A 14,323-nucleotide genomic window follows, 5' to 3' on the forward strand; every position below is an offset into this window, starting at 1 on the left:
AAGATGAACCATTTCAACACTTAAAAATAAAAATGTATAAACTGTATCAAACTCGAATATAAAAATAGTTCACATGAGATCTATAAAATATGATTGGATAAATGAATTTTCTGATAATTTTGTTATTTTCCGATTATTTTTCTTCATAAATTGAGTTTTAAGCCTATCAGTGTATTTTGCCTGAACGCAACAAAAGTAAATTAATCTGTTCTACATCGTTGATCAATTTTTTCAACGCAAAAATTTTCTTCCATCATCAAACTTTTTATTTCAAAAATATATTAATATACTATTTCCTTACAATTGTTGCATTTAATTACACACCTGGAAATTTTCAACTCGTCATCCCCCCTCTTTGCTGTTGAGCAGTCAGCAAGAAAGAAAGCAGCTTCTCCTTCTTCAATCGTTGCGTTTGCATTGGGTGTAATCTCGTTCGGATTCTCTAGTTTGTAAATTGTTGTTCAAAGTTGACTCTTTTTGGACTAAATCCCAAAAGTTTTATTGCAAGTGCATATTTTGTTTGTCGTATGTCCATCCAGAATCTTAATACATTTGGTGAGTAAACAAACAAATTAGTTAAATATTGTAAGAAATCGTCTGACGTTTCTGTCAAAATGGCGGATTTATTTGGGAGCAAAAATGTGTGATGTCTATTTGACTGATGGAGTGTTTCTTTGTTGTAAAATTTAAATTTACCATCACTTTTCTAACATTTTAAATATTGCCTCAACCAAAGTATTTCTTTCTTACAATTTTTGCAAATTTCATGGTCATTTTTGGGTCAAGGCCCGTCCCTCATAAATTAATGCGGATATTTCAAGTAGGAAGTAGAGTAATTTATTACTGCAGGCACACGGATCTACGCTACATTTCCGTTTATTTCTTGAATAAGTTGTGAAGTATACTAACCTACATTCTTTGAATAAATTTTGTTTAGCTACGGCTGTGAAGTACTGAATTTAAAAAACTACTTACACAATGTATAAACTATTTTTCAATACTTTGTCTTTGTATATTTGGAAATAAGCCTTTCAAACTACTCAATTATTTTCATATTTTACCTAGGCCTAATGTAAGAAATACATTATTAAAAGTCTAATCATGACTTCAAAATAATTACAACGTTTTCTTTTATCAATTGAAAATATGTTTTTGTTCCATCAGTGACTGATCTTTGTTCAAGTTGTTACAAAACTTAACAATTCCAACCCTAAAATACAAAAGCTCTTCTGCATTGCATTTTTCCTTCTACAACATAATTACTTCTCATTAAATACAAAATAATTTTGTTAACTATACAATATACACGGCAGTAATGAAATTAATCTACAAAATATTACATTAGGAACTTCTCCCCAAAAGATCAAGATCAAGCTGGTGAAGGAGCCAGCCAAGCTTTAGCAAGCTAATAGCAAATCTAATGCACTGCACATTGTACCAATATATTCTAACAGCCTACTTGAGTAAGTGATTAGAATATTTTGAATTTTTTATCTGCAAAAAATATTAATTTCTACTATTCGAATAGGCTATATAATTTGAATGTTTTGTTGTTGCAGACCCCTTTGCAGATGCAATCAAGGGTTCAGAAGATGATGTCCAGGACGGTCTAGTTCACATAAGAATTCAACAACGGAATGGTCGTAAGACCTTAACCACTGTCCAGGGCCTCTCTTCTGAGTATGACCTGAAGAAAATTGTCCGGGCATGTAAAAAGGTATGTATCATCAGCTAACAAAACGTATCTGTACAGTTGGAGAATACTTGAATTTAAGTCGTTGCCAATGACTGGGGTCTCCAGATAAGCAGTGTAAAAAAATAACTTCTGTCACACACATTAGAAAAACTGCATGACTATTCATGTTGTGGAGATGCTAGGGACTCCACCCTCAATTCCCCGAACGAGTAGAGTGGACTTTCGATAAGTTTGCTCTTTACAATTGCGTAGAGCCTGGAGTTTGATTGGCCTTCCATCTCCTTGGGAAAACTGATAAAGAATTTTGTAGCGTGTGTTAGGAAGCTGTTGCAAGTTCCAGCCAGTCTACTGCAAGGTATCTCCAATGAAATAAACTACCGTACCGGTATTTCATTATTTCTAGTAAAATTATGACTTTTTCAATCTTATTTTATATTAGCTAATTCATAAGAATTCTTCTTTGGCGTACATATAATACTGATATCTTCTACCATCTTTATCCACGATAGATGTTGGCTAATTTATAAGAATTCTTCTTTGAAACTTTATATCGTACTGATATCATTTAGCTCACCATACTAACTTTATCCACGTTAGGTATTCTGTTTAAAGCCGTCGATCCTACAATTGTGGGTAATGGATGAAGAAAAAGTTATAAGGTCTTTGAAATATTGATTCAATACTATTAATTTTGTAGAATTCATTATACTACACTACAAAATTCTTCGTAATTGTTGGCAATGCAAAGAAAAAAATATCTTTGGTATCCTGAAAAGTGAGCAATTCGTTTTTTTCTGTTTTACTTTCAATGTGATAACAAATAAAATATTCTTTATTCCATAAAAAAATACAAAGGTTATATTGAAATACAGACAATTTTACTGGAATACCCCTACAAGACTATTCGTCTGAGTGTAGGGGTAAGTTCCTGTTACAGTGGGTAGCCAATAGTCTATTCATAACGTATATAAATAGGTACTAATGATCGCTTTGTAACAAGGAGGTTAGTAAAAAATAGTATTTATTATAATCTGAAATTGAATTACTGCATTGTTGTTCATTGAGGAAAGTTTAAACAGAACAAGATCGATCAGATGAGTAACAGATATACTTTTGTTTATTGATGTTACTTGTATTTGAATACATTTGTCACAACCGTTTTGTGTGACAATTAATTTTATTTTGTTCTACTCAATAGTGATATACCCTAACTACACTACCCACTTTACCAATGCAAAGACAGTTTGTAAAATGACTCATTATTGTCAAAATCCACATGTGCAATTTATTCATTCATTCATCTTATAATGCAATTAGCCTAATCGAAGTTTCTTGGATGCTTCCTATAATGATTTTTTTCAATAAGTTGATTTTCCCCATGTAGATTGAAATTACCATTATAGTACATCTCAAGGGACCGTTCAAAAAATGTAGATCCACTTGATACTTGCAGTTATCCCGTTATCCCTACTACAATTATTACTAGCTAAATTTGGACTGTTGTATAAATTAGAATTGGAACCGTTTTGGGCTTATAAGCCTGTGGTACTTTTCTGTAAGTTGTGTAATTCTGAATGATTGAATAAATACAATTTACCACTATTACGAGGTCTGTAATAAATCGAGGTATATGGGCATTATCTGCTTTATGGATATTTCAAGGGACTGCAGAGAAAATCTACTATTAGGCCTACGTGGTGTTCAATATGGAGGTTCCACTGTACTTCATTCATATTCATTTTGAAGTATTCTTTTCATGTACAATGTGTATTTATCAATGTTATTCATGTTCCACATTCTCATTTATTTTGCAGTATTTTTTTTATGTGCAATGTTAATTTATCATTTTTTTCTACGTTCCACATTAATTTTCAATAATATCGGGGCACCGAGCTTCGCTCGTTATTTTTATTTATTGATAAACAGAAGAGAATTCTCTAAAATGATCGTGTTTATATTTCACAGCTGGCTATATGTCATCTTATGAATTTCCGGATGCGATATTTTGATTTTTCACATACTCACTCTCTCACTCACTTTTTTACTATCCACAGCTGTTTCAGCCAAGGATGAATTATCCTTTTAATATCGTTCAGCGAGTTCTCCCAAGGATGAGACCTAGTGCAATCGAATTCTTATATCATAAACCTACTATTTTCCAAATTTCGTAAAAATCGTTAGAGCCGTTTTTGAGATCCGTTGAACATAAATAACCAGATATAAAAATACAGAAATTGCTTGCTTAATATAATAGGAAAATACAACTTTCAATAAAAAGAAGATGACAGATATAAAACGAAGAAGTACACAGCTAATTATGAAATGAATGAAAATGAAATAGAAGAACTGACTATTTTGAAGTATCCTTTCCATGTATGCCTGATGAACGATGACTAATAATCGTTATGTTTGTGTGATTGCAGGAGTTTGCATGCAATGGGACTGTAATCGAGCATCCAGAGTACGGGGAAGTGCTGCAATTACAGGGCGACCAGCGTGAGAACATCTGCCAGTGGCTAACCAAGACCGGGCTCGCAAAACCCGACCAGCTCAAAGTTCACGGTTTCTAAGCCCACCCCCTTCCACCCCCCGAAACCACCGCCAACAACAGCGAAAATGACAAGAAAGCAACTACCTTAATGTAACAACATCAATACCTACACATACATACACTACATGATCGTAAATAATACTCCAGAGCAATAAAACTTGACACAAAAGTAGCCCGTAATCTGTAAATCTAGTTCAAAATCTTCCTCGTTTTCCAATACTGTAGAGAGCTCCACTCCTGCAAACTTGTTACATTTCCGATAATTATTCTTCCCTTTTTTTATTTATTTTTTGTTGTGCTTCGCTCTCACATTGATGCAAGATGTTAGCTGTTATCGACTACTGGAGTTAGTATGTATCTCGATGCGATCGACATTTTTAGAGAATTAAATTTTTGATAGTAAGCTCGAATAATTTGTTTTGTTTTTTACGTTCTACGCCATGTTGAACATGAAACCACTAAGCTAAGTACTTGACGGTTGAAAGATTTTGTCTTGCTCACAGTTAGTGTTATCTTACACTAATGGAATTAACCGTGCCTTTTCCCAGAACGAGTACGTCTTCTCGCGGTACAGCAAAACGAGAATCATTTGGATGCCTCGACCGTTCGAGACTGATATTCGTTGAACAAAAACCACTCTAGTACGGTGATTTTAGGATAAAAATTTGTCAACATCTCAAGTATGAAGTTATTCGCCACAATGTCACAAAATTCAAATCTCGGCTCATCTTGTCATGGTAACGGATAGGTTGTTTTCAGTTTGAGCATAGTCAATAGTCATGGCTCTTTTCTACTCCCAGTATCGGTTTTCATTGTGATAGTTGCTCTAATACACTACTGCTACTGTGCTACATACATTAATAGTTTTCCAACTATACTGCTTCCAAATTTTATTTTGTTCAGCTTCATCATATTATTCAAGAATTTTTCTCCAAATTTATTCATGTATCGTGTAATTTTTCATCCATTAATATTGTCCTCACTAAATTTAAATTTGTAATTCCGCAATATTCCTCTAGATAAATTTCACATGTATCGGTAATAATCGATGAAGCAACACACATGGTGGTATATGTAAAATTATAATTAATGTTTTCATACAGCAGTGTATGTAGTAGTTTTCACAGTTGATTATTATTGTAATGGAATTATTGGAATATTTTTTAAAATAAATTTATTGAAAGTACAGAACAGAGTTTGAAATTGAGTACGGCATGGTATAACCTGTTAGTTACCATGAAGTTAGTGATCTTGAAGTTAGTGTTTAGAAATTGCATGCATTAGTTTTACCATAGAGAAACAATAGCATAAGTAGATATCCCATGGTATAGGGCGTTTATGTCGCAACTTTTACTGTTATCTCAAGCCGATAGTTCACGTAGTTCTTTCCTATGCAGCTGTGTGACGCTGGTAGTCTCTCAAATTGTGTCGTTCATACACTCACCCCAACAAAACAGTAAAAATTGACAATAATCGGCTTGAGATAACAATAAACGTTGCGACATAAATTCCCTATACCATGATATATCTACTTACGCTATTGTTTCTCTATGGTTTTACTTTAGAATCATTTTATCAACCCGGCCAGAATATCACAATTTGATATTGAAACTTATAGTTCTAATACTGTAATAACATTATGAGATAAACTAGCTTGGACTACTATGCCAGACCATATTCCATATAAAGATCAATAATTGAAAAATAGTCGGTACAGCTTCAATCTGTGCGATGTCTTGTCGTTATTTAACTCAGTGGACTTTATATTATGTGATAGTGTAAACTGTTTCGTGATACTCTGCTTATAATACAGACAAAACTGAACTTTTTGCACATATCAACTGTCATACGACTTGATTCGTTCTGCTGTATTATGATCCCTTGTAGCTTTGTAAAACAGGTTCCTGATGAATTATTTTAATAGAATTTATAGCACAAAAGCCTGTTTAAGTTTCACGCTTATTAAATGACGAGATCCAATCATAGAAGCCTACTCTTGAAAAAACCTCTGATTGGTTCTCGTGGTATCTAATCATGATTCAAATTTAACAGGCTTTTGTGCAACCGGTCCCAAGTATGAGTTTTCAATGATGGACTTCACCAATTAGGATAAACTGTTTAAGGTGGATTCGCATACAACAGTGACAGTGAAAATATAATTCACATACGCTCTAATGGCACTATTCCCATCTAGACCGGCCGACCTAGTATGAATAATTTTATTGGAACTTGTATTTTCACTGTCACTTTTGTGTGCAAATCCAGCTTTAATCAGCTGATAACATCTACTCCGCATTCCTACTGATCTTCGTAATCCTACCAGATTAAAATGTTTCATTGGCAGAAATATAAACGGCAGAATATTAAATCCCACGACATAAGGCCCGCCGCAAAGTAGACCCACGCCACTCCAACCCACGCAGTGGGATGTTTTGTAACCCATTGCTATAGAATTATTCATAATCAATCAGCTGACAAGTGGATTATTCATTGCATGCATTACACAGATGTCTGGAGAAGCCTAGCAATGGTTTACAAAACATCCGACGGCGGGAGTTGGATTAGCGCGGGTCTACTTTGCGGCGGACCTTAAGATTAGGTATACAAAACGGACGGGGCTCCCTGACGTCATCTATCACCTCAGCCCACCTGTCGTTGAGTGAGATGTGGTCAGAAATCTACATTTTGGCTCAAAGATCTTATTTTGTTGTTACTTTTAAGCCAGGTTCAAAAGTGACAGAGTTTGAAAATATATGAACAGCAGTAGGTGGCATTCAGTTGAAGATGGAAATCATTGATTATTTCCTTCAGTGGCTCTTCACCCGCACCAATAAAATCTATTCAAATACAGGGTGGGGCAGAGCCGATTGACGAGTTTGGAAGGATATAAGTAATGAACCGTTCAACTTGGAAAAAATTCTTTAATTGGTTCAATATAGTTTTGTTGTTAATTTTTCGGAAATTATATCAGTTGAATGGCGGCCATAAGCAGCAATATACTAATGTAGCGTATTTTTAAAGTTTTAAAACGCATTTTGGCACACTGCGATTGGTGGATCTGGATCTCTTCTCCGATTCTCTCCTTTAGTTCTTCCAAGATGTGTGGGCGATCTTTGGAAACTTTATTTTTGAGGAAACCCCATAGAAAAAGGCCGCAAATTCTTAACGGGTGAGCTTGCCGGCCACCTCAAGTCCACCCTTAGTGAGATAAGCCGCCCTGGGAACATCTGTCTCAACACTTTCATTGCAATGCGCCCTGTGTGGGCTGTAGCTTCATCCTGCTAAACCATATTTCTCCCAAGTCATGTTCCTCTGCGCAAGTTCTTCCAATTTGGGGCGCAGAAACGTTTGTAGCATTGTGACATAACGCTGGGAGGTGACATTGACGGTGATGTTGCCATTCTCAAAGAACTATGGCCAGCACGCTCACACGATTTAAGCATATGTGATTTTTTCTATGAGATTAACTCAAAAATAAAGTTTTCAAAGATCGCCCACACCTTGGAAGAACTAAAGGAGCGGATCAGAGAAGAGCCTTACCAATCGCAGTGTGCTAAAATGTGTTCTAAAACTTCAAAAATACGCTACATCAGTGTATTGCTGCTAAAGGCCCCCATTTATTTAACTGATATAATTTCCAAAAAAAAATAACAATAAAAACTATATTTCTAACTGAATTGAACCCATTAAAGTATTTTTTTCCAAGTTGAACAGTTCATTACTTAAAACCATAGAAAAACAATATCGTAAGTATGCTATTGCTTATGCTATTGTTTCTCCAAGTTAAAACACTTCCAAACTCATCAATCGGCTCTGCTCCACCCTGTATTATTATTGATGATTGATATAAAGCGTAAGTATGCTATTGCTTATGCTATTGTTTCTCCAAGTTAAAACACTTCCAAACTCATCAATCGGCTCTGCTCCACCCAGTATTATTATTGATGATTGATATAAAGCAATTTGTAGGTAGTAGATGGCCAACCATGTTGTAGCTTTGTTGAATTCAGGTAAAATACAACTAGTGATTTTCCATTATTTTACAGAAGTATAACGAGCGCAAAATTATGTTTTGTATGCATAAAAAGAAAAACAAATTCCGTGGGAATTAATATAGTGAGATAGATTGACTTCAAAATGTCAACATGGCTGAACGACAATCATCGAATTCATCTGTAAAAGGTATGCTCACAGTTTAAAGTGAATCTTACTAGTCATTATACACATTTCAATGATACAAAGAAACAGTTAGGAGTTTCATGATTTCCATATCTATAGTCTGTGTAAAATAAGTTGAGAATTGGCCCTCCATCCGAAGAAATTACAGGGGTGCTAAATCGTGTAAAATTGCAACTTTTTCAAATTCCCAATTCAACGTCAGTATTGGATGTAGAATATCATCCCCGATATCCTAGTAGTGCTAAAAAAGTTTCAAGGTTGAAGGATAAAAGGAAATTTAACTTTTATGATAACATTGGGAACATCGCGTAAATTTGTTTTTCTTTTGAATAGCCTATCACTTCTCTCATAATCATGGGGCGTCGTAGTGCGACGAAAAACATGAAATTTTCGACATGCTAGAAACTTTTTTGTTTCAAAAGATAAGTGAGTGGTGAAAGCAAGAAAGTTTCTCAGAAAAATAATTGAAATTATTTTTCCAATTGTCAAACGTACTCGGAAGAACGTATTTTTGTCTCCAAGGAATTTTAAATTTAGGAGAGCGGCTGCATGGTTTGCATTGTGTACCAAATTTTATGTTAAAAGCTGGCAATTTACAAGATATTTCACGAAATTATTTCAAACGCAAGCAGTTGATTACCTCAAGAAAGGTTGTAATGAAACACTGCTTGGAATATTCGAGGCAAGGTTGTCATTTTCACTATTTACAATCATGTGGCTTGCAGTTGCTGAATTTTTCAATCGTTCTGTAGGCCTATTTTGTTCTTGTTGATCCCAGCTATTGATAGCATATGGTGGCACACCATTCAGCCGCTATCCTTGACTTTGAAACTCCTGAGATGCCAAAATACGTTCTTCCGAGTACGTTTGACTATTGGAAAAATAATTATTTCTGAGAAACTTTCTCGCTTTCACCACTTACTTATCTTTTGAAACAAAAAAGTTTCTAGCATGTCGAAAATTTCATGTTTTCTGCTCGAAATGTCTCGACATTGATGAACATAATAATTTATAAAAAAATAAATGACACCAATAGAAATGATACATTCTCCCCGTTAATTTGATATAAAATTATTACGCATTACGACGCCCCATGATTCTGAGAGAAGTGATATTCAAGAGAAGAACAAATCTTCGCGATGTTTCCAATTTTATCATAGAAGTTAAATTTCCTTTTAATACTTCAAACCTAAAACTTTTTTAGCACTACTAGGATATCGGGGATGATATTATACATCCAATTCTGACGTTACATTGAAAATTTGAGAAAGTTTCAATTTTACACGATATGGCAACCCTGTAATTTCTTCGGATGGAGGGCCAAGTCTCAACTTATTTTACACAGACTATAGAATCTGAAATTTGCTGACACGCAAGAGGGCGGCTTCATCATCAAAATTTCCGACTATTTTTAATATTTCCATTTAATCTCGAGAACCTTGAGTTTTTCGAAAAAAAGCATTCTCTACAAAATTGAAGATAATAAAATTTCCAATAGATTGAGTGATGGCGCAGGACTCTACAATTTTTGGTACCGGAGCTACTGTACGATTTAAAAAAAAGGGTATTTTTAAGGAATTTTCAAAATTTTGCAAATCTACCACTTCTACGTCATACAACTTGGATCTTTTTCTAGTAATGATAAAAAACCACACATCACGTGAAAGAACACAATTAATTCTGAACAGGATTCCTTGGGAATTTTCGAATTTAGCAGTGGGGAAGGGGGAATACACCCAAAAATAGAAAATCATGTCCTACAGCCAAAATACAAATTTTAATTATACCTTTTCAAGGCCTTCCTAACGAAAAAGAAACATATTTCGGCTGAAATCATCTTACGAGGGTTATGTACTATGAGAATCACCCGTTAGATACACTTCATTTCAGTATAAATTTCTATATTCAAAGCTGTTTATCTCGGTGACTCAATAAGATGAAAAAATGGTACTTGGTCTTGATTTGAAGAACAGAATCTCCTCTTTCATTTGAGGTAATTGATTTTTGTAAAAATATAACCATGAAGTAAGATATACGTTTGTTTCAAAAAATCAAGAAATTTTCGATATTTTTCTCATTTTTACAGTCTCGACAGTTTTTCGATAATAAACAGTGATGCAAGATGGATTTAAGGCAACTCCGCTTATAGAGCATAAAATTCTCTTTCATTTGAAACCAATCGTCTTCTTCATTCAATTGAAACCTAGCAAATTTCATATTCTAATTCAGCGCCCCAAAATACATATAATTATAGAACCGTCGAGAAAAATTCTTTCGGGGATGTTTCCTGAAAAACGAACATTTGACTGGACTGAACGTGTTAATTCAGCTTGGTCTGTTTTATATTCATTGCAAACAACAGAAGTTTATTCTTAGCCCTGTTATTGGTTGATTAAATACAAACTAATAATACTAGTTGTCAGCAGGTTATTAGAATAGGAAGTTATTGGAAATATTAGCTTGTATTTTCTCATACAACAGAGGCCTGATTGACATAGGGTCGTGGCATCAATGATAAGTCTCACAACTCCTTGGTAAGTTTTCCATGTGGAGGGTTATTGATCAAGGCGCATACACTGTTAAAGCGACTACAACTCTAAATGAAACGTATAGAAAACTTGAAATTAGGGTAACTTAATTTTTTTTGGAAAGCAATACTTTCCTTACACCTATGGTAATAGGGCAAGGAAATTAAAAAGGCGAACTCAGCAACAGATAGAAAAAACCTTCCCACGTGTTGTTCGAATGTTGCAACTAGAGGGTATAGAATGTAACATTCTATACTATCTATAAATTATGCATTCTATATTAATGTTGCATTCTATACTTTCTGGTTGCAACGCACACAGACGTCCTTCTGTATATGTCTGGTCTGCTCATGTTTGATTTATTCTCCGTCTGTCTGCATAATTACTATGTCTGTTGCTGTATTTGCATTCACCTCAAGGCTCATGGTTGAATTAATTGTACACTTTCCTATGCTTGCCAAAAAATTCACATAAATCTTAGTTTTCATCTACAAGAACATAATACATCAATAAAGAACCATCCTCTTCCTATTCTATCTGGATTTTTTTTATTTAATTTATTTTGTTCTTATTTTATTCTCAGCTTGTTATTTATTTTAAATTCAATTCTTGAATGTAGAATGTTGTAATGTTTCAAGGAGACATATAAGGGTTTAACCTGTTGTCTCCATGTATTCATGCAAATAAATAAATAAATATTGGAGCTCAAGGATGCTTTACAAAATCTGTTTTTAGAAAATTCGCCTCAAATTATTATAAAACAAAAATACAAATAATATTCATCTTTGATAATAGGAGATAGGAAAAATATTGTAACTTCATTTTATTCTGAAACTATTACTACATCTCTGGTAACAGTACAGCATTTTTAAAATTATTCTTCTTTAGTAGTTTAAAAAGAGATGAAAAAATCGTTTTAGCAATGACTCCTTATCTTATCTGAAAATGATAATTTCTGGGTTCTATTTTTAGTACGTTTTCCGTGTAGACACATAACAGTTACGGTTTTGAACTGACGAATCTGTAAATTATGTGATTGACAGACAAATAAGAAATTATTGCTTTGATAAAATACAGTTTTCTGTGAACCCTCTCTCACAAAAGTAGGTATTTCAGGTAGACTAGACTAAACAGTTTCATGTGATTTTTATTCCATACTTTTCTGTGTTATTCATGTTTTCGTATTTACCTTTTATCAGGATCTTTCGAAATAAATTTCAAATAATCTTACCATTCCAAAAAACTGGATGGATTCATTCATTTTACTTCTCCAAAGAATAAAATCTCTGTACTATTGTATGTTTTTAAATACATCAGCAATAATATTCATGAGGAAGTATTTTCATGAGTTTCTAGCTTATTGTACTTTATAAATTAGTAGCTTGAGATATGTTTTTGAATAAAGAGTAAAAACAAGAAAATGGTTATGACCTCTATCGCTCAAATATTGGTAATAAACTTTGCACCTTGAAATAATTAAAAAAACAGTACCTGAAGATGGAAAGAAATTAGAGTTTAATTTTTTCATGTTATATTATAATGTACAATATCGGGTTATTTATTTATTGATAAACAGCCTAAAACTGTTTCTTCCCCGAATTCTGATTTATACACTATAAATAGTCCAAAAAGTAGGTTATGTTCCATTATACTTGAATTCAGGTCCAATTTTCAGTCAAAACAATTGAAAACAGAAAAGTTCTAATTTAGATTGTTTATAAACCGAATTTAATAACAAAATAATACTCACTAATCAATCAAAACTGTGAAATAATGATTGAGTTAACTTTGAAAATTATGATATACTCTAATTTAGAATGATTTATGTACCATGTCATGTCAATAAATCAGATTATTTTGATCAAGTCGATTAAAATTTCTAGATATTATTTCTCATGAGATAAGCTGATTGATTCAACAGCTGAACGTAATTCTGTCTCTCTCCCACACAGGCACTCCCATCTTCCGTTATATCAACAGACGATGAAATTATCATGTGTTTTTCCAAGGATGAATAATTGTTACCGTTTTCATGTCCTTCAGCAAGTTTTCCAAGTGATGACGACGAAATTATCATGTGTTTTTCCAAGGATGAATTAATAATAATTATTACCCTTCTCATGTCCTCCAGCAAGTTTTCCCAGGGATGAGACCTAGTGCAATCGAATTTTTATATCATAAACCTCCTATGTTCCAAATTTCGTCAAAACCGTTAGAGCTGTTTTCGAGATCTGTTGGACATAAATATATAACCATATAAATAACCGAATATATAAATATAATTATACAGAAATTGCTCGCTTAATATAATAGGATGATATATACACATGGCATTATCATGTAGATATTATAATTCACCTGAAGAAGTAAAAGTTGAATAGGCCCGTGGTAGATCCAACAATTCTTTCTGAGAGTTGGAAATATTAGTCAAAAGTGTATCAAAGTACGGAAAATACTATATAGTAAAATTAACTTGCATCAAAGACTGCATTGAATGGATTCATTATCAATTTTCTTGGAAAAGTTTTCAATTTTTCATTAATATCCTATTGGCAAGACTTCGTACGGTAGGCTTCTTTCCTTTGAAAAGCTTATCTTACTAGAGAATCAAATTGCTGATTTTCTGTGTCATCGTCCCTTATAATAAATATGCTTTTCCTTCATCTCTGAATGGAATTTGATCACATGTTGGAAAAAATGGACATGGAAAAGGATTTCAGTTGGAAATAGGAGATGGAAGATGATTTCTTTGAAATATTATTAGGTCTTTGTGTTATGTAGATTATTCGTTACCTCACTCATTATCATTTTGCATTGATTCATCACTCAATAGCTACATTTGGACTGTTATATAAATTAGAATTGGAACCGTTTTGGGCGTAAGTAAGCCTATGGTACTTTTCTGTAAGTTGTATAATCCTGAATGATTGAATAAATAGATACAAAATCTATATTTCTTATACGAAACAAGTTCAATACACGTCTCTAACGTATCCTTTTCAAACTCAGCTTGAATTGAAATCTGTCTTCAATAGTATAGAGTTACCGTGTGCACATATTTATCCGCATATTAATCGAAACTCATAATTTATAACAGCATTCAAATTCAAATTCCCTCATTCAAATTATTATTGACATAATTTTTATTATTAAATAAAAAACCACTCCTAATATTGCCAAATTCTACAGATCGGTTCTACAACATTGACAGTGACTCAGTCAAATTTTTAATTTTTGATTGTTGGTAAGTTACTGTACGGTTATTATTTTGTAAGTTGGTCCAAGTACTTCAAATCCAACAGAGGTGATAAATCCACTACCACATAGATTGGACACATACATGGTTTTACTGGATTTCTATGTAAATTG

At 33.4% G+C, this 14,323-nt stretch overlaps 1 protein-coding gene across 1 annotated transcript; it reads left to right on the forward strand.

The window, feature by feature from the left end:
- Nucleotides 1-196: 196 nt before the first annotated feature.
- LOC111054245 (eukaryotic translation initiation factor eIF1) lies at nucleotides 197-5,435 on the forward strand. The gene is made up of 3 exons (XM_022341230.2): nucleotides 197-555; nucleotides 1,560-1,717; nucleotides 4,120-5,435. Exons 1-3 carry the CDS (start codon nucleotides 528-530, stop codon nucleotides 4,264-4,266), a joined length of 333 nt encoding a protein of 110 aa, XP_022196922.1. The 5' UTR covers nucleotides 197-527; the 3' UTR covers nucleotides 4,267-5,435.
- The last annotated feature ends 8,888 nt before the right edge of the window (nucleotides 5,436-14,323 follow it).

Source organism: Nilaparvata lugens, chromosome 6 (genome assembly GCF_014356525.2).
Source record: "Nilaparvata lugens isolate BPH chromosome 6, ASM1435652v1, whole genome shotgun sequence".
Lineage (NCBI taxonomy): Eukaryota > Metazoa > Arthropoda > Insecta > Hemiptera > Delphacidae > Nilaparvata > Nilaparvata lugens.